The sequence below is a fragment of the Parasteatoda tepidariorum genome, chromosome 10 (genome assembly GCF_982258835.1).
Source record: "Parasteatoda tepidariorum strain Cologne lab strain chromosome 10, Ptep-v5.0, whole genome shotgun sequence".
Lineage (NCBI taxonomy): Eukaryota > Metazoa > Arthropoda > Arachnida > Araneae > Theridiidae > Parasteatoda > Parasteatoda tepidariorum.
In genome coordinates, this window is record NC_141764.1 from 32,277,512 (window position 1) to 32,305,238 (window position 27,727).

Consider the following 27,727-nt stretch of genomic DNA (forward strand, 5'->3'; position numbering starts at 1 on the left):
AATGTCAAGTGCATGATTAAATAAATTTCAAAGGTCTCATTTAAATTAATAGAGCGAAAGAAATGAAATTTTTTTCTTGCCTTAGACTCATCTGTGTAATCAATACACTCTAAAGGAGCAAATCTTTTCTTCTTACAATTTATATTTGCTTTTTTATAGTTAGTACTCTTTATTTACGTATCTTTTCATCATATTAGCATACAACATTAGCAACAACATACTCCGTTCAAATATACAACATTAGCAATAACAGCTCGTCATATTAGCAACAACATACTCCATTTCAAAATCTCAAATAAACTGTATTACACAATGATTTTTCTAAAGCTATATTAAATGGCTTCAGCAAGCTTAAAAATAAAATAATTTATGCCTGTTAAGTTAGACTTAAAATGGCAGGCTTTCAACATTATTTGTCAGAAGAATTATATCTATACAATTTTTATAATTATGTAAGTATAACTGCGTTTTGTGCGAAATAATAATTCACATAAAGAATCTTTTCTTCCTATAGGTGCTTAAATTATCTTATTATGGTTCCCTTAAGAACGGGTTAAAGCATTTCATTATAAAAGAAATTTATGTTGCAACCATATTTAACTCAGAAATGGGTGAAAGGAATAAGAGGCGTCACTATTGTCAGTGTCACAGTTAAATTGCTCAAAAGTTCAGTTTTTCAACAGCGCCATTCAATGAGGAAATGTCTTCGCAGTGCTAGTAGTTTTCATTTTGAAAATGCCGTAGCAACAACGGTGGAATTTAATTCATACAAAATTGTCTCCAACAAAAAGAAGTTACGGCATAGATTTAAAAATTCTTGATGTTTATTGTCCTCTTATATTTACTTGCAGAGGATTTAAAGCCGGACAAGTGTACAGTGAGACTGATTACGGACAAAAAATGAAGATATTTAAGTGGGGACCTTGCACCTGCTTTTGTAAAAAATGATGGCTCAATTATTTTTATTATTTAAGGAAGGAGGGTGAAAAAAATTGCGAATAAGTAAAAAATTTAATTTCTCATGATATTTTTTATTACAGTTTAAATGGTTAAATCCCTTAAAAGCTACCTCCTTGCAAACAACTGTTCGTGTTTTCACATCACCAGCCTCGCGAAATTAATCTTTTCTTCCTAAGGAGAAGTCCCGAAGCTCTCACAAGAAAATTTTGAAGATTCATAATTCGAAAGCTCACTGACTTCTACCCATTCATTCATTTTATTTTCTCTCTTTTCTTTCAGAAATAGAATATTTTTAATATATAGAGATGTTTGGGTCAAGAAAAATGGTACTGAAAAATAAAACACGAAATAAAAAGATAAAAAATTTGCAAAAAAAAAAAAGGTTAACAACTTAAAAGGCAGCTCCCATAAAACCTCTCTCTGTACTACAATGTTTCATGCCCTTGTTCTAGAACTTCTCACCTCTCTCTCCTACCCATTCATTCATTTTCTTTTCTCTTTTTTCTTTCAGAAATAGAATACTTTTAATATAGAGAGATGTTTGGGTCAAGAAAAAATGGTACTGAAAAATAAAACACGAAATAAAAAGATAAAAATTTGCAAAAAAAAAGGTTAACAACTTAAAAGGCAGCTCCCAATAAAACCTCTCTCTGTACTACAATGTTTCATGCCCTTGTTCTAGAACTTCTCACCTCTCTTGCTCCTTAAGAAGATGTTAAAATAACCCTCACCCTCTCTTTATCAAATTCATAACCATAAAATTATCGAAACGTAACAATCATATAAGGTCTTTCCCGAAAACGGTGGCTGGGGGCAAACTGGGGTATTATTCAGGTAAAGGAAGACATTTTACACAAAAGTCAGTATGATAGGTGTGGTGGATGGTTTTCATACAGGACATTTCTTTTTAGTACATATTATTAATAATAAGAATACTTATTTGAAATTGCACAAATAATTTTTTAAAAAAAGTGTCTAATAGTTTTTAAATTTAAATTCTAGGTTGGATTTAGGGAATGAACTTCTAACTCTACGTTATAAGAAAATAACGCTATTGTATTATATATCCATGGTGTTCTATAGATCTTAGGTTAGAATCTCATAGTCGTCAGGATCTCTCCACGACAGATTACTTCCATAGAAAACGTTTTTAATTAAGTCGAATTTAAAGAGTAATAATTACGGTCTATAATTTTAAAAATACTGATGTTAATATTTTAGAAGAATAGAAGTAATCACTCTTGCTAAGAAGATTTTTCATAAAGAATCAAATGTAATGTTCTTCATAAACATAGTCTATACGAAATATTTCTAAGCGCACAGAAAAAAAATACTGTCAAAACTATCAGAATTTGGTTAATTTTACCATATTTATGGGAACACCAAAAAACCACGAAGTGTTTTGGTAATGATTTGGGTAAAATTAGCAATAAAATATAGTTTTATAATATGTGATAAAATTTGGTAATTTTATCATGACATAAAAACCATTTATTCTGATAAATTTACTTTTCAGTTTAGTATTTTTTACTTAATGTATGGCAATAAGAACTGTAATTTTAAAAACCAGAATTTCCGACAAACCGTTTACCATATGAACGGAAAAATTACCAAATGAATGGTTTAAATACCATATATTTTTGTCTTGTTAACCAAAATTATATTTTTTTACTGTCAGAAATGCCGTTACCAGTACGGAAATTTTTCCAGAATTTCTTTCTCCGTGCAGGTATATTTTAAAATGCAGTTCCTTTTTAGTATTAATTATATAGACCAAAGAATAAATAATGGCTGTTAGACTGCATGTGGTCCACAATGCAATATTTTTCCGTTTAAAACCAATTTTAAAAATTAATAAATAAAAGTCATATCCCACTTATTAGCTCAGTATATATAGTATCAATTTATTTCTTTTTTATGGATACTAGCCTTGTGTGACCAAAAACTGTCCCCTTTTCAAACGTACGGCCAGGAGTTTATCCAAGTACTTTACCTCAAATAATACTTCTATATTATAATTCAATTTTTAAAGATTTTGCAGCAAAAAAATAGCAAGAATATTTTCTCTCAACTTATTTTTACACTGCAAAATGAAACCAATATTATTTTTAATGAATATCTAATTAAAATATTATCATTTTAATCTCTTGAAAATAATATTTTCAATGAATAAAATATATCTTTATGGCATAATTAAATATTAAAAATTATCATTTAAAAATTTCAGATTTAAAAAATTAAACAATTTTTTTTTTTGAACAGCATTTGAGCAACACCAATTTTGATGGATTCCCCTATTTCCACAAATTGGAGTCCATTTAAAATCTCCATTTAGTATAAAGGAATTTTTTTCAAACAAAATGACAAAACAGTTTTTCAATTAACTACCTCTTTTATTCTTGTTTTCAAATTGATACGCCAATAAACAAATCAAGTTTATTAGAAACTACCGTTTAGAGGTTGATTAGCAACTTAATTAGAAAATAAGTCTTTCACCTATTTACTGTTAAATTTGGCGTCTTATTAATTTTTCGCCTTAATATTGTTAAAAATAATCCCAGTAAGCCAATGAAATTTTTAATATATTGACAGAAAAACAATGGGAAAGAAATTCAAAAACAAATATGTTAATAAATATGTTCATGTTATTTTTATTTAAATGATATAGTGTTGATTCCACTCAAAATTTTTATCCTTTGGAATTTATCAGTTAGCGGTGGAAAGATCTTTAAGGAGAGAGTTCTTTAACAACTCAAATATTTCAAAGTTGTAATGTAAATATTAAATGTATTTTGCCACTCCAAATATTTTCAAATAATGTTTTTCAAAGTCAGTATGTTTAACTAAATTTTGCCACTTATTTATAATATTTTTATTGTTGATTTAACTTTTATAGTTGTAGATTATTTCTTATACGAATTTTTTTTAAAAAGTACAATTTAATCCAAGCAACAAAAAAAAGTTTGCAAAAAGTAGCTATTAAATGAAAAGCACCTATCGAAATCGGTCACCGACTCATCAGGTAATGAGGAAAAAGAGACTACTAAGTTATTAGACTGGTTACCATTGGCTACTAATTGAAAATTTAAATATTCAAGTTTGTAGATAAAGTTTTTAAAATAAACATGTATATATAGTATATATGTAGTTAAATATTGAAAGATTTAAATCGACGAAATCAAGTAAGATTTGAAAATAAAACTATTTAATTCCCTTTAATTCGTTTCTCTAAATGATCAGCAAATAAAACTCTTTCCACAAGTTAAATAAGTTGCATAACTAATAATATCCCATTTCATCGATTTGAACTACACTTAGTTTACTTACTGAGAACATCAACCGGCATGGTGCGCAACAAAGACAATGCCATCTTGTCTAAACACAACGTGTCCTATTACATTAGCTGTTGCTACAAGAATGTGCACATCAACAGGCCTGGTCCGGCACATGTCTGGATAAGTGATTCCGGGATACTTTGCGCCGAAGTCCGGGATCCGGTTAACAGCGCCACTCAGTGGCTCCTTACCTGACTCGTAGACTTCGATCGAAATGTTCCATTTTTCTTTTTTGTTCTTTTCGAAACATTTCGAGATCTTTTTTCTAGATGTTTCATTTTTCGAACCAGATGTCGCATTCGACTTCTAAATGATTGTTGAGGGAAATGGACTATGGAGAGTCATTTGGGGATAGTAAATGTTCTAAAAATGTTCTTTTTCGCCTTGTGATGTGACCCAAAAAAGTGATTTGCACTGTCCCGTGGCAATTTCCCCAGGAAATCGTTTGATTCTTGCAGAGTGTGAAGTTGCGAAAGATTCCGCCGGTACACGTGACTCTTGATTTTTTTCCCCCGAAACTTCTTCCTGGAGATTTAGATATATTCCAGTTTCAAAAATAGAAACTTAAACATTTACTACGCATTAGTTTAAATTTATATTCCTTACTTAATATTATATTTAAAACTCATTTACTTATTTAATTAATTTGTTTCTCGAATTTTGTTTACATACACAGAAAATAAATATTTTATACTTTGCATTAGTTAAACATATTGCGTAAAAAAATACTAAGCATCGTTATACTCTAGTATTAAGCTCAAATACCATATCTAGTTTTTAAGCAGTTATCTGTAATTTAGAAAATTGCAACATACTTAAAAAAAAACTGTATTGAAAGTTTTGATTTTCAGGATCAACTAAGAGAAATTTTTTTTAACTATATGGGCCAATTTTTCTTTTAAAACTTATTTGAAAGAAATATTTACGAATTTTTCAATGCTATGGGAAAACGTTTCTAAAATTTTGCTTCAATAAAAGAACAACCTTGTCTACTCTTCTTTCTTTTTTGGGTAAACACCAATAATTAACTTATTCCTCTCTATTACTTGCCTGGCTAACTTTCAAAATCACCTGGCTTAAACATTTATAGGTTCACTTGTAAATCTGAAGTAAATCTAAAACTAATGAAGTAAATTAAAAATAATATGTAGGGGTGAAACCAGGTAGTGGGATAAAACCGGGTACCTTGATTTTGAGGAAATTATTGTTTTTTAGCGGACAACGTCTGAATCACTCTTTACTATCAAGAAGAAAGATCAACCTAGTTGGCGTGTTGTTGTTGATTAATTCATGGCGTCGGTGTAGAGAAGTTAATTTTATTATGTAAACTATCTAATGTCCTCTTGTTTTGAAGCTATCTTCTTAAATTAGTAACTTAAGTTATAAAAAAAATTTTTGATCAAGCTTATTATACGTTTAATAAAGACTCATTTTTAAAAAGCAAACTGAAACAAAGTATAATTTGCTATACTTAAGTTCAATAAGAGCAACTTTTATTGCCAAAGAAAAACAAAATATACTATTTTTAATTTCAAAATTACTTTGTTTAGAACAGAAAATGAAAATGAACAACTGAGTATTCCGAGTATATAGAAGCAAACCCGGAACTTAAAAAGAAAGAAATAGTCACGTCAATGTTATGAAGTCAGAAGAGGACCTCAAGACTTCCAATAGTTTTTTGTTTGTTTTTTCAGGATAGATGGGGAATATTAACCGCCAAACAATAAACATATTTATGATGAAATAAATTTATGAAGGCAGTATTAGAAGAATATTTGTCCTGAAGATGATGATTATCATTAGTTAAAGAAAAATTATCCTGAGGGTGATGATTATCATGAATTGAAGAATTTTCCTGAAGATGAGGATTATCCCTAGTTGAAGAAGAATTGATAGTTCGTGGAAAACAGAGTGCTTGAAGAAAGCTGAATCATTGTATGAAATTTTTATAATTCCTTTGTCCAATAATTATATCATCCAGAGAAGTGGTTCCAAACCTGGGGGTGATTGTCCTTCAGTGGGCGATTATTTCCCCCAATGGGGTGATCAGAGGGCAATGAATATTCAAGAGAGAGCAGAAAAGAACAACAATTAAAATCTAGCGACAGTTACGTATAATTAACACGTATGCAGAAAATTTATCACAATCCAAGAAATAGTTTTTTAATTTTACAAAACAAAAAGAATCTGCCAAAATTACCTTATTTTAACGCGCAGGTTACTACTGACAGAGATTGATATTAGAATTTCTTTCTCAGCTTCGCATAGCCGCACTTTTCCGAGATTTTTCTACATTTAACTTTCAGTCATGCGGGGTAAAGTGAGTGTCTTTCACCTTTTTTTTGTGATTTAATTTTTTTTTAAATAATCCACTTTTTCAAAGAGAGTTCATCGTTTTCAAATTTCTAAGAAAAAAAATATTATTCGTTTTTATGCTTTATTCTACCTATGCAAACGTGATTTAAAATTATATTCACATGATTTGGAATCACGCATTGTGTTTCGTATTTTCCCGATGTTATATGATATATCGCGTATAATAAATATGATTCGTGTTCAAATGATTTAAAAATTATGCTACAGAATTCATATTCACACGATTTTAGAATAAATATATGAAATAAAAAAATTATTTTAAAATAATGTAGATTGATTCACGCGATTTCAAAATCAAACATCGAGATTCGTATTCACGCTATTTTTAAATTAAATATCGAGATTCGTCGTTGAGTGATTTAAAAATCACTCATTGATATTCATATTCCCAAAATTTAAATAAATAAATAAAATCTCGCACTGATATTTTTAGTAAAACGCTGATAACATTCTGTGGATAAATGTTTCATACATTTATTTTTTTTACTCAATATCCAGACATTTTTCTAATTATTTAAAAAAGTCTTTTTGAACATAGCATTTTTGGATTTCTATTTTCAGCTTTTTTAATTACAAAACTTATCCCTGTGTAGGAATCATTACAGTTTCAAAAAAATTAAAGCATTTTTAAACATGATTTTAACAAATCTCGCCAAATAGAGATTTCGGCGAAATGGTTGAAACAAGTTACGAGAGTTTAATTGCTAAGAGAGAGTTTTTCAGTTGAGATGTTTTGTTCGCAGAACGTTTTTTAGAAAAATCTGACTAACGAATATCAAAATTGAAAACGCAAACAAAACCGATCGCTCATAGAACAAACAAAGAATCACGAGTTAAAAAATAAGTAAATAAGTAATTTTAAAAAATTTAAAATTTCTGAACTTTTTGAAATCTTTTCTCATATTTTGGGTTGAATAGAGATCTGCCTTCTAGATCTTCTCAGAACGAAAGAATACGTTGGACTTTTGCTTGAAAGCGGACCTTTGACGAACATTCGTGCTTTTAACTGAAAGCACGAGGTTTATGTCAATGTAAAGATGAACAATTGAGTTTTCAAATTTTAATTATGAACGTTTTCAATTTTAACAGACTTCAATTTAAAAAAATATGTACTCTTGTTTGAATTATTTTCCTTCAAATATCTGTTAACATCTCATGGTTTTCTTTAAGCAGAAAAAAAAGAAGAAAAAAGGAGAGAAAGGCGACGACAGTCAACATTTAGGAGGGGGGTGATAGGCCGAAAAAGGCTAGAAACCACTGGTGCTGAGTGATAAAGATAAGCAATTATTTATAAAAAAACATAAAAAGAGAAATCAAACATGATAAATAATAAAAATCTTTTTTTATTGCATTCATGGAGCTCCATGAAAATAAAAAATATTCCTTATTTTTTTAATGAACTTATAAATTATTTAAATAATAAATTTTGAAAATGCCCAGGATGGTATGCCTACAGGACCAAGCTCTTACAGGACACCTCCATCCATCAAGAAATTTAAAACATTAGTGTTATGTATACGTTAGAATAGTTAAGGAATCCATGTATTTGCTATTTATTAATTCAATTTATTGCCAAGGCTCATTTTTTTTAAGCCTTACGCATTCAAATGTGTAAACAGAAGAGAAAGTGTGATAAATAATGACGAATTTATTAAAATCGAAACATAGACCAACCATGTACCGGTTTTCAAATTCTATGCAGATGTATTAGGTAAATGCAGAGGGAATTTCTCAAAATAGATTTTATTCTACACTTAATTCAAGGTTGTGGCATAAAAAGATTACAGATTAAATTATGAATTTTATTTATTGAAAAAGGATTAAATAAGATAATTTAACTTTTAGATGTTAAGAAAGTTTTTATGCATGATGACGGCTTTGTTAACCTTTTCATACACTGAATATTGTTGCAGAAATAAATATCTTTTTTAAAGATCCATAAATGTCTATCTTAGACGGTTATAATCAAGATACTAAAAGGCTTGTATGTCTATTTTTGCTTCTTTATTCCACAAAGAATGAAGCTTAAATATTTAGATCAAAACTATCGTTCTCTAAAAACTAATGAGAGAAGTATATGTCAGATAACGAGGAATTTAATTCGAACTAATAGCCTATTTACCCACAAAAAATAAAGTTCTATTTCAAAAGAAGGCTAATATTTTTTTTATTACTTTCGGCAAGAATTTTTGAAAAGCGGCGGATAATTGGAACAACCATTCTTAAGTTCTACACAGCGAACGTAAATAAATTTTTCGCCATTTTTCTTTTTCATTGCCCCTTTTTACAATACGAACAAAACTTTTCTTTCTGTCGAGTTTTATGGGATAAGATGACTCTAAAGCGAAGTAATTGCAACCATTTGCGTAAAATATTCTATTTTTTACACCAATCCACCTCGTAAAAGAGCGCCAACAAACTTTAGCCAGGAATTCCTTCCATCAAAATTGGAAAAAAATAATGCATTAATTAGAGGAGTGACTAACTACATCATTAAGTCAAAACTGCAGAAGTTTTCTTTCAAAAAAATGCATACATCTTAACATTTACCCTTTTTCTTCACATTCCAAGCTTTATATCCAACAAATTTAAGTGCTTCAAATTGTGCCCTAAAGCCAAAGAATAAGATCACAATGAACAGTAGCTCCCTTATTAGAACACTAATTCTTAAAGATCATTAAAGAGTTGAGCCAAACATAAAATAACTGAACAAAAAGTTTAAACTGTTTTAATTGAACAAAAACGGTAAGTTAAAACGGGGAGATTTGACTACAAGATTTGTTAAAAAATAATTCGTGCGTTAAATTAGAAGATGTTAGTTGTAGTTAAGTGAAACTTGTTAAACAGCGAGCTTTATTTTTATTTCATCCCTTCATCTCGTAGCAGATTTTCAGAGTTTATTCATAAAATTCGAATTTAACTTCCTTGAACTTTAGAATTATTTCTTTACTGTATCGTAATATAAACAATATGAAGATGCATTTAATTATTTGCTATTGTTATAAGTTATAAAACCTAGAACATAATTATGAGGTTTACAGTGCTAAAGAAATTCAAATTTCTAAAATGCAAATAAATTATAGCCTGATTATACAGAATTGCGCTCTGAGGAAGTAATTCTGTGATAACATTTCCACCTCCCAAAATATGAAAATGGAAGCTTTGTTTAAATTGGAACATTTTAAAAACATTTTTTTCATATATTGTAATTGTAATATATATATATATATATGTATTACAAAAATTAAATATTTTTGTATTAATAAAAGCATTAAAACTTCATTCCTTTTCATAAAATATCTTTAGTAAAGGATAAGGGTAGAAATTCTATTTTGGGACTTCAAGGCTAAAAACATGCCAATGAATAATAATTAGATTTATACTTCAAAAGAGAAGTTATTTTAAGATCTTTCACTTCCATATAAGGAAAGATTAAACGATTGATATGAGTAATAAATAAATTTCATGAGGCGTAAGAATACAGAAAAGGCATATGACTGGACTTTTTACTCTTTTTAATCATCCTAATAACGCAGGACCGAATGTTTTTGCGTGGCTTTTTGTTGTTTATCATGCTTAAATAAAATCCGTCACCTTAGACGGGATATGGGTCTCCCCCATCTCCGTCTGGAGAGGGGTGAAACTGCTATTTCACCATCGTTTAGTAAAATAAAAGATTATGCCGAAACTGGACTCGTTAATCATGCTGCTTTGACTGTAAATAACTAAAAAATAACGGTGTGGATACACCGTTATTATATATATATATATATATATATATATATATATATATATATATATATATATATATATATATATATATATATATATATATATATATATATATATATACAGAGAGAGAGATAGACGTAATACTTTCTAAAATCTCTCAAGATTACATTACTCTCCTGATAGAGTTCTGATAACATTCGCAAATAATGCGGTAAGGAGTTCCATGAATAAATATTAGCAAATAAAACACACAATTTAAATAAAAAATTAGAAACCAAAAGTAAGCTAAACGAAATTTTAAAGAATGTTAGCAAAAACAGCACTTTATCAGGAGACACTCTGTCTGCTAACACATTGGACCCTTTTTATGTACACCCCCGTAATGTTCATAATACATAAAAATGATTTATTGATAATAATAATATCTTTCAACGAATATTACTACAAATTCTCAAAGAATTAAATTACTAACATTCTTATGAAGTTCTAATGATATTCGCAAATAAGGCAGCCATATATTTTATGAATAAATATTAGAATATAAAACACATGATTAATCTATAATAAAATTATTCATATCCCATCGATAAATAAAAGTTACATTCTAATGAGTTCTCAGCTCAAAATTTATAAACGACAGCTATAATTGAAATAACAGCCATTAAAACTATGAAACTTTAAATCTGTTATCAGCAATATTACACTATCGTAATGAAAGGGTGCATCGCTTTGAGTGATAGAAAATATTCCTAGACTATTGGCAATCGATGGTGACGAGACATTGTATCGAAGAGTTATTAGAGAATTAATTTTCGGTGGAGTCTAGTGTTTCGTCGAGCGGTTTGTAGCATATTGGATTAAGTGAAAACATTGAGACCCACTCAATTTAACGTGATGTTGCAGAGATTTTTACTAATAGGATAAAATTGAATTTGATGAGAATTTTATTTACTTCATATGGTTTAACCAGTTATTATTTCCTAGAAAAACAGGATAAGTTATTATTGTTGTTTTTAAATCATACATTAATCTAATTACCAGTCAGATTTATTTGGGTCACAACAATTTCGAGAAGCAGTTTTATTTTTATTTTTACGCAAGAAAAATCAACGATTAAGAAGTCATATGCTTTTGCAAGCCTTGAAATAAACTGGGCATTTTTACAAGCCTTATGTGATTGAACTATAACTAAAATAATTTGAAAGTCAATAATGATGATATATATATATAAATATATATATATATATATATATATATATATATATATATATATATATATATATATATATATATATATATATACATATATATATATATATATATATATATATATATATATATATATATATATATATATATATATATATATATATATATATATATATATATATATATATATATATATATATATATATATATATATATATATATATATATATATATATATATATATATACAGAGAGAGAGAGAGATATTAGGCAAACAATACAATTCAAGAACATCATGACAGAACAAAAAATTTTTATTTGTTCTTTGCTCTTCACAAATTAAAATATCCGTGAAAATCCTGACTGGAATAATAAGTCAAAACAATCATGTATTGTTCTTTATTCAATTTATTAAATATTTGCCTTCGGAATAATAATTTTAATTGAGGAGATTCAATTCTACCCCCTACAGTATTTAAAAGCACAGAAAATTGAAAAAAAGAAAGATTCCAGAGCAAAACATGAAATAAATTATGAGAATATGTATTTATAAAAAATTCCTGAAACGCTTTGCATAAAGCTTTTCTAGTCAAAACAAAATAATCAAACTCAAGAACAAAAAATTGCATTTCTCTACCTTAACAGTTTTTTTTTTTTAAATAATTATTTGTTGTTTTATTCGCCTTCAGCCTGTGCACAATTTTTGCAATCCAATGTCCACCTGGATATTCACTTTCGTCATTCGGCTATCAGAAGGGCAGATTTATTGACCACTCTCTCAGGGGCATCATGTTAGATGAGCCAACGTTGCTGCCACAGTTAAAAGAACAGAATGTACAAAGAATAGAAGGAAAGAATATCCATGCCTAATCCGGGATTCGAACCCGGGACCTTTCTGACTAGAGGCATATGCATCAACCAAGAACAAATTTCTAATTTAAAATATTCAACTTTTAATAAAAAAAATTTTGTTGTTACTTTTTCTTATTTATTCTTTTTTTTTCCGGTTTGCTGTTAACTTTTTAATGCAAATCTATAATGCTGAGTTTATGAAAGAATGAAAGAAGCTCAATCATTCACGGTTCCATTGCCAAAAAAATCTAAAACTTTATTGAGGGAAGGTGCTGTCCTAAACTTTTCGAAACATATTTTTCAAAACATATTTCAAGGCATATTTTCCAAAGATTGCGTAAAATATTGTTGTATAATGATTGTTCGAAACTCAAATATTTAAAAGGAGTAACAAAGTGCAATAAATGGTTGAATCATATAGAGCGTATACAGATCTAACTTCCTTTGTGTTTTTCGAGAGGTTATCATAAACCCTCATCTTTTAAAATCTCAGAGACTGATATCCGATTTCCAATTTTTTTTTATAATATTTTAAATGATCAAACTCTCTATAATATAATTTGCTTTTTTAAATGTTTCAAAAGTTCAATTTTACTCCCGACATTTTATTGATTTGGAAATTATCAGGGGTCTGTCCAAACATTTTGTGAAAGGTCCGTTTTTGTAAAATTGTGAAAAAATTACTCGTAATTTGTGAATATAAAATAAACGTTAAGTCACATTCTTTCAACCGGGGCCCTTGCTTTTGTAAATTTGTGCAAATAGGGTCCTGTTATTTCAAAAAACTTTTTCAAGGAGCTTTTAAATTGTAAAGACATACAAGATTATGCTCAACACTGTAAAATTATAATAAGAAAAATTAATTTTTAAAAAATAAAAAGCAATTGCTGCTACTATATTAGAGATGCAACATACAAATATTTGGTATTTAGCCTATACTGTTGAACGCAGAATATTCACTTCGAACGAATAAAGGAAGAAGCGTCTGACGAAGACAAAACTTAGTTCGTTTACATTTGTCTTTCTTCCCCAATTCCTGGGAAGGGTTTATTCGATTAACAAAACAATAGTGAAGATAAACAAATTTGTGAAGGGTCCGATTAAAAGACAAATTATTTTGTGAAGGGTCCGATTAAAAGATAAATTATTTTGTGAAGGTTCCGTTTTTAAGTTAAAATATTTTGTGAAGGGTCCGTTAACGGACCCAAATCTCTTCTAAACGGATCACTAATTATATAAGAGCTCTTTACTCCGATTTTCTAAGTCTTTAAAATAAACTATAATTAGAGAATCACTACCCCTTTAGAATGATTTTTAAGTAAATGTCGAAAGCAAGTTTAATCTTCTAAACACCGTCCGCTTGTTTTTTAAGAAGCCTTATTAAAAATCACATTTTTATTTAAACCATTTATTTACTTATTTGCTTATTTAATTTGTTAGTTAAATTTTTTTATTATTTATTAATTTATTTTATTTAGTTTAATTTAATTGATAGTTATTTGCCAGACTAGGTGGCGTCTTTCTATTAAGAACCCTTTATAATAATAGTAGAATATGTACTTAAGATATTAGCATAGAGTTTAAAAATACGTTTGTAGATAGATATAATCATCAAATATATTTTTATATAGTTACCCATATCCTGGAAAGTATCTACTGGATCTCTGTATTGCAGATGGAATGTTACAGATGACCAATTATCTCCCCATCTACTAAGAAGATTCATCATGCATGCCTCTTCTGGAACGATTTGTTCTAAAATAATAAAAACAGGAAGTTCAAATTAAAAAGAAATCAAATTTTTTTTAAAATTATATAGTGAGTTTCTAAGAAGCGTGAATAAAGATAAATGTCTGAGATTTTAAAAGATGAAACAAATCAAACTAGAATCTTCGTGGTTGTTTCGAATCAGTAATCATTTTTAATCCATATTCTGAAAAGTGGACTGTGTCTTATTAATCTCAATCGAAACTGATAGAATACCTATAAATTCGAAATGCCGGGAGGGAGGATTGCTTTAATAGTTCTACAAAACCCCTTCTAAGATCGATTCAATCGATTTCATGGAAACAGTTTACATTTATTAGCATAAAAATAAACGTATGATATTAAAATAATTTCTACAATTCGTTTCCAGAACCCATCAGAATACTAATTTAAACAAAAATGGCAACAAAAAAATAGAAATGCTTAAAAAATACACTCTGTATATTATGGGCTGTTTATGTCACACTTTTTCTAAATATTTCTGATTCCCCCATAATTGTCAAAATATCACACTGCACCATAATCATACAATGTAAAACATTTCTAATCAAATTATATATAAAGCGCCATGCGCTTTAGTTGCATCTTACGTAAAATCCATTTTTACCGCAAAATATTTTACAGTAATATTTAATTACTCAGAATGATTCTGTGAATTTTCGGTAATTATTATTTTATTTTATATTATATCCGTCGCTGAACAGCTGACCCGATTTTTGGTTCACGACTACTAATGTTCAACTTCGTAGCCTTGTAATTTTGAACCAATCCAGAAGACAAAGAAACTTCTAGATCAGTACCCCCAGAAGTGTTGATTTGTTATGGGAACAAGGAGGAGTTTGTGACTCGGCAGTTTTAACGTGCATCAGTTACTATTTACTACACAGGCGGTAATTATTATTGTAAAAATTATGATAAATCAGATCGTAACATGTTGTGATAAAAATGGATTTCGCGGTTAAAAAAACCTTCACCTTTATGTGCTCTTTCCATTAATTTGTTTCGGATTTTTCGCAGTTTACACCTTTTTCATATGATCCGATGTACCATATAAACATATGATAACAGTTCAGAAAAGAAACATATGTTATAAATCATATTTCAAACTTTATTTGTGAACTTTAAAATTACTCTTTTAAATGGTATTTGTGAGCATAACAATAATAGCAATTAGACGTGAACTCATTATGATATAAGAGATGGAAAATTATAAAATAAATAAGTAAAAAAAATTAATATCTGATTTCAAACATATTTAGTTTATTATTAAAATGTGAGACGTTATATTTGTTATTATTCCTTTCCTTCCTCTCGTATCAAATTTTTAAAATTTTATGGACCTCCTCCCTTACTTTCAAATCCTGACATAATTTATGGACGGCCTCTAATGTTATTAATTGGATTCGATGGAAAATTTCTTGAAGTTTTTTAATGCAAACTACTTCGTTAAAAAACTTTTAAATGAGCATCTATGATCAAATATTAAACGTAAAACGCTAACTCCAGCTCTACAGTAATTTCCATTGTAGTGTTAATTTCTTCACAAGCTTCATTACACTTTTAAAAACAATACTAGGGAGCCCACGGGCTGCACCAGCTAACTTTCACATTTCCTATCGGATGCCTTTGCAATTCGCACTTGCTTCCTTCGCACATTGAAAACTTCTGTATTTCAGTCTAGCTTTATATGTAAGCTGGTGCATTTTTTAAATGAAGTTATAAAGTACAACGAAAAAATAAACGAACCATCCTGAATACAATAAATTCTATATTGAATAAATACAATGCAATAAATTCATTTATTGAATAAATAGCATGCAATAAATTCTTAATTTAATGAGAAAAATGACAGACGTACGAAACAACAACAACAAAAAAGGAATCGTCTGCAATTTAATTGTTATCAATCGCTAGTTCTAAACTATCTGGAAAATTCCATTCTTTTTTTGCTCATCCCGCTCAAATGATTCGTAGTAGAATACCATATTTTAGAATGCCATATTTCATATATAAAGGCTAGGAGTCTATGAAGATCAAACATGCATTTATTTTTAAAAATATAGATTTATAGATTCAAAATTCAATAAATTTGCTTCGTTTTTGTCGAAACTGATACCTGGGAATTGCTTATAATGTAGGTATATAGAGCCGCGATGGCTCAGGGGATAGAGCGTTCGCCTTCCAATTAGGTGAACCGGGGTTTGATCCCGGCGATGGCTGGTCGATACGAATTCCGCATCCGGCTTGTACCGACCACAGTGCTGACGTGAAAAATCCTCAGTGGTAGATGGATCGTGGGTTAGAGTCCCCTTGCCGTCAGGTTAACCGTGGAAGGTTCTCGTGGTCTTCCTCACCATGTGACGCAAATGCGGGTTAATTCCATCAAAAAGTCCTCCACGAAGGCAAATTTCTCCCAATACGTGATTTCCCTTGTCTTCTGGATTGGGTTCAAAATTACAAGGCTACGAAGTTGAACATTAACAGTCGTAAACCCAAAAATTGGGTCGGTTGTTCAACGACGGTTATAAAATAAAATATAATGTATGTATTGAGGAATTGGGGTAATTACTTCAGCCTTTTTTTAAGGATGCAAATTTCATCAAAAGCATTGTCTCTGTATCATTCAGTCATATAATGAAAATCAGATTGAAATAATGATGTATAGTTCCCAGAGTACACTGATGTGACACACAAGTGAAGAAACAGTTTCGTCAAATATTTTGGAGTTCGCATTTCGTCAAAAAAAAATCCACATGATTTCGTAACAAAATGACTATCAGATATGACTAAATATGGCTAAAGAATGCTGAATTCTGGGAATCGGAGTTTTGTTTTGCAACTGTTATGACATTCAAATCTTTTATTCAAACCCAAGATCAACAAATCTTTTCTCTTCTCTTTATAGTAAATTTCAATATAGAATCCATTCAAAAATTAAAATCAAGCGTAGAAAAATACATGAGCAAAAGCGTTTATTTTATGAAGAAAAAAAACTGTACGTAAGAAATGTAATGTGTTGCTTGTCGAATGCTTTACAAATTCAATGTGACATTTCTGATTAATAAGCTAGTAAGAAAAATAAGATCAATATCTGACTTGTCTGACACTTTTATTGTATTTTTATGATACTAAGAATTTTTTTTCAGAAATCGAAAGACTTATGTTCATGGACTAGGATAGTTCTCTAAATAAATGCGCCAAATTTTCTCAAAATTCGAAAGTCATTAAAATTGATCAAAAACAAATCCTTACATTTTTTGACAAAACTTCAAATGTTTTTATACCGGAATAATCAAAAACAGAAAGAAAAAAAAACATTTTACTAATAAAAATAGACGTTGATGAGTAAATAAATAAATAATAGTAAAAAATAAGTAAATAAATGAATAAAACTAATCAAATAAAATAAATGCATAATAAATAAAATAGATACATCCAGATTACTTTTGATTATTGGTGGTTATTCAATTGGATTAAAACTAAAATAAACAAGCTGCAAAATAGAAGATTAAGCCCCTAATTTTAATCGTATTTAAACTTTGAAATAAGGCAATATTGAATAAAAATATATATTCACACAATATTTAAATATTCCTTTGTAAATATAGAAACTTAAAAAAGAGAATCATAAATTACTTATTAACTGTAAAATAAAATTGCGTTATTCATCTTTTAGAAGCATTTAAATTGTAAAGAATTGCGTAATTTTTAATCCTGGCACATTTCTCTGAGTAAACTCATCGTCTTTTACTAATGCGAACGATTCAATTACATCCATTCTAATTATTTATTTTGCAGAATCTTTGTTGGTTTTCCCCTCACTTAATTAAAATTTTCATTAGACAGAGAAGATTAAAAAAAAATTGACGCTTAAATAAACTATCGCAAAAATTACCATGTAAGATTAATTAAATAAATTAAAATATTATATTGCTTGGTTCCGTATATTTCGAAAACAGATGTGACCCATTCAGAAACCTGAAAATTTCACAATCACAGATATAGAAATTATGTTTATTAATTCAAAATACTCTCTCTCATTCCCTCTCTTTCTCTCTCTCTCTCTCTCTCTCTCTCTCTCTCTCTACTCCATCCACATTACTTTTTTAATTTCTAATTTTATTTTATTTAATAACAGTCGTTGAACAGCCGACCCAATTTTTGGATTTACGACTACTAATGTTCAACTACATAGCCTTGTAATTTTGAACCCAATCCAGAAGACAAGGAAACCCCTGGATCAAGTATTGGGAGAAATTTGCTTTCGTGGAGGACTTTTGGATGGAGCTAACCCGCATTTGCTTTACATGGAGAGGAAGACCACGAGAACCTCAATTAGTTAGCCTGACGGCAAGGGACTCTAACCCATGATTCGTCTACCACTGAGGATATTTCGTGTCAACACTGTTGTCGGTGCAAATCGGATGCGGTTAATTTATAATTGTCATCTATTTTTAGTTTGTGAACAATAACAGTTTCCCAATTAGGAGTTTTTAGCATTTAAACGGTGTGATAAAAAAGATCAAATCCATTAGTTTTCATTTTTTTTCACCTATTTTATTTCATACAACCTACTGGCTTTTAATTATATTTTGTATTATTAGCATGCTATTTACATGTAATTAAAATTGTTGGACGAATATGTTGTAAAGGTAATACAATATTATGATAAGCCACATTATTCCAAAACTTCGTGAATTACCTACCAAAAAAGAATATTAGGGAAAAGTTTGGTATCAAAATAAAGTGTGGTATATAACCACGCCGCTCTGAATCCTATGTTTAGATCAGACAAGTTGTAGTACTTCCTTACTTACGTCGCACTGGAGACTGCGTAGTGGGCTATTAGCGACTGTCTGGGAAACAGACCTGAGGATGATCTGAAGACATGGCATCATAATTTTTATGCGCAGCAAAGGGGGTGACTCCGTCGCTATGGTGAAAGACGACTTCCGAGCGAAGCCGAACACTTTATGGTAGTACAATTCAGCGAAGACCTGTACCGCATACCCTCTGTCCCTACGTATGCTGATAATAGTGGTCACCCACCCGCTCACTGACCACAGTCAGTGATGCTTGACTTCTGTGTTCTACTAAGAGCCGTGTCTTTACGATCAGCCAGCCCACTGTGAGACAATTAACAGTCAAATTTTCTTAAAATAAAACACAAAAGATGACTAAGTATGAATTTTTTTATTGAGTTCATTTTAATATTTTACCGCGATGAGTGAGAAACGTAACATTTAACGTTGAGCAAATGTTATTCCTATGCTTTTTAAAGTTACTAGTCCGTAGAAGAGTTGATATTTAAAAAAATCAAGTGAGAAAAAAAAATATTTAACCGGTAAAAACTATAGTCAATACCTTTGCTCCGACAAAGTAATTCAAACTCACTTCCTTCATAATACTTTTGAGCCTCTAATATCAATGAACTGCTTCAATGCATAAATTATTTTTATTGTCATTAATCTTCTTTTCAATGTTAACTCTATACTTATGAAGCCCAAGCTAAAGTTCTACAGAAAGTGTCTAATATATATGAGGGGAATCCACTATGATTATTAAAAACAGTCCAAAACAATAGATTTTGAATTATAGATGAAAATTACCTGTTTGTATTTTCTATTAAGGAAATAGAAAAATAAAGGCATTTTACAAGTCTAATAAATAATATCAAATTTATACTCATTTAAAATAAATAAGAAAATACGCATTCTATTATTAATTTATACAACCAGCTCTCTTCTTCGAGAAAAAAAGCCTACTCGTCCTAATTGTAACAAACTTCAAAAAATTTAGTTAATTTGATTGTTAAATTAAACGGCTAGCTTATTAAAGCATCATAACTCAATGAGGTGAGTGGTGATGTGGTGATTACAGCATCAGGCTATGATCTCAAAGGTCCCGGGTTTGATCCCAGCCAGCACTCAAACACATCTTTTTCACACGAGCTTTCTCCATGTTGGTGACAACGAGCACGCCCCTCTCTCACTCCTCGATAGATAACAGCATTACACGACTTCGCTTTTTTCTACAGTTCTATTTAACAGATTTTCAGAGATATAACTTTTACTTATGTGGACAATATAACTTTTAAGACTATAAAATAAATTTACGGGTAGTAGCAATATATTTCATGAATACGCATTCTATTATTAATTTATACAACCAGCTCTCTTCTTCGAGAAAAAAAGCCTACTCGTCCTAATTGTAACAAACTTCAAAAAATTTAGTTAATTTGATTGTTAAATTAAACGGCTAGCTTATTAAAGCATCATAACTCAATGAGGTGAGTGGTGATGTGGTGATTACAGCATCAGGCTATGATCTCAAAGGTCCCGGGTTTGATCCCAGCCAGCACTCAAACACATCTTTTTCACACGAGCTTTCTCCATGTTGGTGACAACGAGCACGCCCCTCTCTCACTCCTCGATAGATAACAGCATTACACGACTTCGCTTTTTTCTACAGTTCTATTTAACAGATTTTCAGAGATATAACTTTTTCTTATGTGGACAATATAACTTTTAAGACTATAAAATAAATTTACGGGTAGTAGCAATATATTTCATGAATACGCATTCTATTATTAATTTATACAACCAGCTCTCTTCTTCGAGAAAAAAAGCCTACTCGTCCTAATTGTAACAAACTTCAAAAAATTTAGTTAATTTGATTGTTAAATTAAACGGCTAGCTTATTAAAGCATCATAACTCAATGAGGTGAGTGGTGATGTGGTGATTACAGCATCAGGCTATGATCTCAAAGGTCCCGGGTTTGATCCCAGCCAGCACTCAAACACATCTTTTTCACACGAGCTTTCTCCATGTTGGTGACAACGAGCACGCCCCTCTCTCACTCCTCGATAGATAACAGCATTACACGACTTCGCTTTTTTCTACAGTTCTATTTAACAGATTTTCAGAGATATAACTTTTTCTTATGTGGACAATATAACTTTTAAGACTATAAAATAAATTTACGGGTAGTAGCAATATATTTTATGAAGAAAAAAATTTACTGGCAGATCCATATTTTCATTGTGCTTTCAGCTTTCTTCTTCTTCTTTTTGGGCACTACAACCTATGACAGGCCAAGGCTATCCCAATAAGTTTTTGCCATCTTGATCTATTATGTGGCCTTCCAGTTAGTTATTTCTATTATCTTCATGTTTAGCTTTACGAGAATAAATTTATTTTTAAGCTCAATGATTGGAACTTTTAGCCCACCACTGATCGAAAATTTACACTGTAAAAATATCCAATATAGGGTACAGGCACTCTGGGTTCAATAACCGTAAAATCCATTTTACTGTGAAATTCATTTTTACTGTACAATATTGTACCGTAATTTTTTCAGTAATATTTATACAATAGGAGTGGTTCAGTGATTTTACTGTACTTATTACTCTAAAAATTACAGTATATCAGATTTTTTGCTCTGTAACACGTTACAGTAAAAATGGATTTTATAGTAAAAATTACCATTACCCTGAGTGACGATACTTTTCACGGTAAGTTGACCTAGAATTTTCTGACCAATATAAACAAAATTTAGCGCGATATTGTTGCAAAAAGAATTTAACTTCATTCAAAATTTCGACTCTTTTTAAGAATAGAGCACTCACATTTTGAATTAAACTCTATGCTAGTTTTAATCAATACAAGCTTCAATCGTTTCTTGGTCACTACAAGCAAAATTTATCACTATATCATAAAAGGTAATTTATCATCAATCGAAATTCTGACCACTTCGACATTCTGACTAATAAAATTTTTACTGCAGTTCTATGTGCAATGGCATCGCAAATTTTAATCTATTTCTGACCATTACTAGCTGAATTTATAATCATATTATAATTATTGCGAAATAAAAACCGGGTGACACACGGGATGGAGCGTTCGAGTCACAATGAGGTGAAACAGGTTCAAATTCCAGCGGTGGTGACTGGTTGGTACGAATTCTGTTCCCAGCTCGCACTGGTCACTCGTGGTTTTACTCTCCATGCAACGCAAATGCTGGTTTTTTCCATCAAAAAAAGACCTTCATTATAGCTAGTTTGCCCTATGCTTGATCCAGGAGTTTCATTGTCTTCTCGGTTCGGTTCAAATTAACAAGGCTGCGGAATCGGGTCAGAATCGGGTCGGCTGTTCAACGCTGATTAAAAAATAATTAAAAGGAAATATAGCGTTTCTAGAAATATCAACCACTTTTAGATTAGCTAAAGTGCTTACATTTTAAGTGGAGTTCTGAGTTCGACAATATTACATGCGAGTATTTATATGGCTTAATGCCCACTACAACAAAACTCTATTTTGTTACCAATGATGAAAGTGTAAGAAAACTTGAAAAACGTAGATCATAAAACCTGTATTTTATTTCCTTATTTATGCTTTAGTAATTTTATCAACGGCTCCTTACATGAGAGAAACAATTTATTTTTTAAATTCCTTCCACGCTTGACAGATCAATTTCAAAGAAAAGAGTGAAATTTGTATGTTGTTTACATGACTCTTTTATCTTAATACCAAGGAAAGCGGCAATTCTTTATTACGAATTCCTTCCGAAAAGAAAGTTTTCTCGTTTTTAATTAACTTCGGATACTACTACTGCTATAGTATATAGCGTGGGGTTATAAATTTCAGTTAAGAAGGAAATGGAATATTATGTGAGAGGTCAGTATGACATAGTGTAGGAAGTGACAAATTGCGTTTAATTTATTATTTTACCTTCAGCTTCTTGTGACATATTTTGGACGCTTAGTCTTTTTATTTCATATAAAATGCTATGAAATAAGTCTCTATTGGGATTTTTCTTATAGAGAAAAATGACAAAGAAAATTTATATTAAATTATTCATTTCCGCAATTTTCTACAAAAATAATTAAATTTAATAAAACGAAGTAAAAATGTAGAAAAACGTTTAAAAAAAAAGGAGGAATGGAAGTGCGTTACAATAAGTAATAGTAAACTATACCAGGGGGGGGGGGGAGCAACCTACGGCTCGCGTGCCACATGCGGCTATTTGAAGGATTATTTGTGGCTCTCGATAAATGAACCCTAGTCCCCTTTTCATTTTTGTGCTATTTTAAATTACTGACAACAAATATGAAAGACTAAGTGCAACGTTGTAACAAATCTCATTTCTGTCCAAGTTAAGAATGATATGACGAATCATTGAAAACTGCGCGAACGAACATAAATCGTCCATAATCGACCGACTCCAGACCGATTAACACGATCTACCAAAAAAAAAATTTCTAACAAATTTCTAACAAATTTCAAAAAGAAAAGTAAAATAATTGCGTTTAATTTTTGATATTTAAATTCAATACACATATTTTGTGCTTTTATTTATATGTCTTCAATAAATATAATTTCTGTAAATAAAAAAAATTTAATACCTTTTCTGCATGCCTCTTAAATACGTATTTAATTGCGACTCGCGAAAAATTTCAAATTTTGAAAAATGGCTCGACTCTCAAGAAGCTTGGCCACCCCTGTACCATACTTTCAATTACAACATCGAATATCCCATTAATTATAAAACAAAATGTGCTATTTATGACAGTACGAAATGCCCCATTTAGGTCAACACAAAATGTCCCATTAGTGCACCACAAAACTGCCTCTGTCATATCAGCTCAAAATTTCTTTATTCGTGATAGTACAAGCAGAAAAATATTGAGGTAAAATTACCGAACTGTATAGTAATGAGATTTCTTGTTAGATAAAACGAGATAATTCTTGTTAATGAAACCAAAATATACTGTATTTAAACCGTTATTTTAATAGTTTTTCTGTTCATATGATGAAGGTTTACTAAAAATTCTGGTTTTCAAAATTATAGTTCTTATTGCCACACATTTAGAAAAAAAAATCTGAGGAGAAAATTTAACTGATTAAATATATTTCATGCCATGTTAAAATTACCAAATTTTACCAGATATTAAAAAACATTATTTTATTGCTAATTTTGCTAAAACCATTACCAAAGCGCTTCATTAAATTTCATCGAGATTTTTAGTGTTCCCATAGAGCCAGAAACAAAAGCTAAATTTTACCATATTCTTGTTTAACATATTTTCAATGTATAATATTAATATTCATGTCAGTACGGAACATTCCGTTCGTATAAAAATAAACTGAAAAATATTCTAAATGTTTAAGAATTATTCTTAATGCTCCATTTACATTTAATGAATATTCCAAACTCACATTTTAAAAGGTAACTCAAGAATGTTTTCATGAATATTTTTGAGACAGAATTTTTTAAATATAATACTTCAGTCATAAAAAGGAATCTTTTTGGATTTTTTTCTAATACATAGTTTTGATTGCAAGTTAAAATTCTTAAACATTTTTTATTAATGATATTTGCTGCCACAGCTAAAGATTTTACAAAAAAAAAGATTTCTTATTTTTATTTTATTTTGTCATTAGTTGTATAGTGGGTATATTAATTATAACCAGCTATATCTTTGCTAGACTGAAATACAAATTCTTCACTTCGCGAAAAGAAGAACATTCTTTTATGAATAGTGTGTATAATATTTATCTATAAATTAAGTAAAAAACAAACTTTGCTAAGCAAAATAAAAACAAAATTACCGTAACAATTTCATTTTTTACATTCTTTTTATTTCTTAAAGCTACAAACTTAACTAAACAAATAAATTAAATTAATATACCAATATAGGAAGTCAAATCACAGTGTCATTAGTTGTATAATGGGTATACCACATATTTGCATAAGTACGCAAAGACCAAAAATGTGTTAAAAATTTCGTTCTGTAAAGTGTTGACATTTCTTTTTAAAAATAAAACAATATAATTCTGGTAATAAAAACCAAAATATACGTTATTTAAACAAGTTATTTAGTAATTTCAGTAATTATTGAGCAATTTTCCGTTCATATGGTAAAGGTTTCACGGAAATTCCGGTTTGCAAAATTATAGTTCTTATTACTACACATTTAGTAAAAATACATAACTGAAAAGTAAATTTAATCGAATAAATGGTTTTTATGACATGATGTAAAGTATCATTATAAATTACCAAATATAACCACATTTTGTGACTTATTATAGAAGCATATTTTGTTGTTAATTTTACCACTACCAAAGCACGCCGGTGAAAATCACTGAACTTTTTGAAGTTCCCAAAGAACCAAAAACACGGTAAATTTTACCATATTCTAGTAGTTTTGAGTACACTTGTTTTCGCAGTGTAATCTACCAAATAAATTGGAAAAACAATGATCTGTTTTCGTAACATTTTAAGTCAATAACGAAGAATTGACTTTCAAGTAGATGGAGCAATTAAATTTTGGCATTGGGGAAGTTTAAACATTGTACGTTTATTTGAAATAATTTTTTCAAAAAAAAAAAAAAAAAAAAAAAAAAAAAAACTAAGATAGTTTCTCTAGTGCAAGGCAATACGTTTCAAAAATTGTAATTTCAAAACTCTGAAATTTGATTACTTAAGAAAAGTGACTATTTCAATGTTGTAAAAGTATTGTTGGGAAGCAAACAGAGTGTGTTGTTGTTGTTTCTAATGGCACTTGCCAACGGGCAAGCCTGCTTGGTGAAACCGAGTAAATTTAAGGCAGATTGTGCGTTTCTTGTTTTTCAGTGGCGCTATCTATTGCCAAGAATTCGACTTCTACCACACTATACGTCGCACCCGTTTATAGGGCGGACCCATTCATACATCCATTCATTCATCCACAGATCGTAATTTTGACCTGAATCAGAGAACGATCGATCTCCAATCCAGTACCCCCAGAGGTATTGATTTGTTATGGGAGCATGGAGGACTTTTGCGACTCGACAGATTTAACGTGATTAACGATCAGTCACTTTACTACACGGGGAGTCTTCGGTCGGCGATGTTCGAACCCACGAACTCTCGGACATGGGCCCAGCGCCCTACCGACCAGGCTATCCTGGCTTAAACAAAGTGTTTGTGGGACATCCACGTTTTTTTCTTCCTTTAAGGTGTTGCATATGTCTTGCTTAACTACTGCATGTCTATGGCATGTATTGTGTGGGTAAATTGGACAAATAATTTTAATTAAAAAAAAATTTGTGTTCTAGTAATAAATAACAAAAAATAGTGCTTTTTAAAAACGTAGAAAAATAGGGAAATTAAAAAAATTATCTTGTTTCTTCTTAAAAAAGTTCTGCGCACATAAATTTTTTAAACACGAGTAGCTCTAACAAAACAATGTAGTCGGATTAGAGATAGTTCAACCCACGGATTTTCATTAATTTTATCAAGTTAATAATACATCAACTCACTTGACATTTTAATTAACACCTACTCTATTATTTATTTATTTTTACTTTTTTACTACCACTAGTTTAATCAGGGTAATAATAAACGCATTTTACTAAAACTTGACACTTCAAAGATCGAAAGTTCTATTAAATATCGTTCATTACTTTACAGTCTTGAGCTTTCGAGTTATTTTGTCACTTATTAAATTTTACAAGTTTCATCAAGTTAAAATGAAAATTCAATTTAAAGTCAACAGCTAACCTTTAAATCCTTGAAATTTTCAGCAAATATATAAATACTGACTTTAAAATATTTTATAACTTTTTGAACTGCCTTTTATTAAGCTTTACCAAAGTAAAAAATAATTTATTTTTTTTATATTAAATGTTTTTATGTGTTGTAACAAATCTGTGCATGCAGTTTTGAAATATTTTAATACTTATTTTTAATGACTGCCACAAGTTTTATCAAGTTAATAATCCACAGATTTTTGAGGTGCTTGATATTTTACTTACCAGAAGTATTTTGATTCTTACAAATGCGGTTAGGAGATGTTTTGATACTTAATGATCGTCTCAATTTTTATCAAGTTAAACATTATTAGGACATTAATATTGGATATTTTTATCAACTCTCAATTCTCAAATTTTTATAAATGCTTTTTTACGTATTTTATTTTAGGATTGCCATAATTTTAACACGTTAAAAATACAGGAATTTTCAAGGCATTATTACTTACTATTTTGATCATCAGAAGTTCTTAAAATTTTTACAACTGCTTTTTGACATATATTAAAAATCCTAAAAAATTTACAAATACATACTTAAAATATGTCGGTGCTTCTAGTCAAAGGTTTTATCGAGTTAGTTATAAACACAATCTCAAAATACCTGATATAGTAACCATCAAAAGTTCAAACAAATTTTTGCCTTGCACTTCGCGATATTTTGATAACTACAGGTTTTTGTATTTTGTAACCGACGTTAAGCAGCCGACCCAATTCTTAGTTTGCGACTATCAAAGTTAACCTCTAAAGCTCTGTGATTTTGAGATCGTCCAGAAAACAGAGAACTTATGGAATAAGCATTGGGCAAAACAAGCTTTCGTAAGACGGAACTAAACCGATTTGCGTTACATAGAGAGGGAAACCAAGAAAAACTCCCACGGTTTGTCCGACAGCAAGGAGACACTAATTCATAATCCGTCTACCACT

At 29.8% G+C, this 27,727-nt stretch overlaps 1 protein-coding gene across 4 annotated transcripts in view; it reads right to left on the reverse strand.

Moving 5' to 3' along the window:
* The window catches only part of LOC107455064 (apoptosis-stimulating of p53 protein 1), a 470,765-nt gene that overhangs the window by 309,402 nt on the left and 133,636 nt on the right, over positions 1–27,727 (reverse strand). For 3 of the 4 annotated variants that reach the window (XM_043039313.3, XM_043039312.3, XM_043039311.3), the window contains one exon: positions 14,099–14,218. In XM_043039313.3, coding sequence (XP_042895247.2) covers positions 14,099–14,218 — 120 coding nt within the window. Of the gene's footprint in view, positions 1–4,287; positions 4,423–14,098; positions 14,219–27,727 lie in introns of those variants that run through there. The other variant, XM_071184508.2, reaches the window with a different exon arrangement.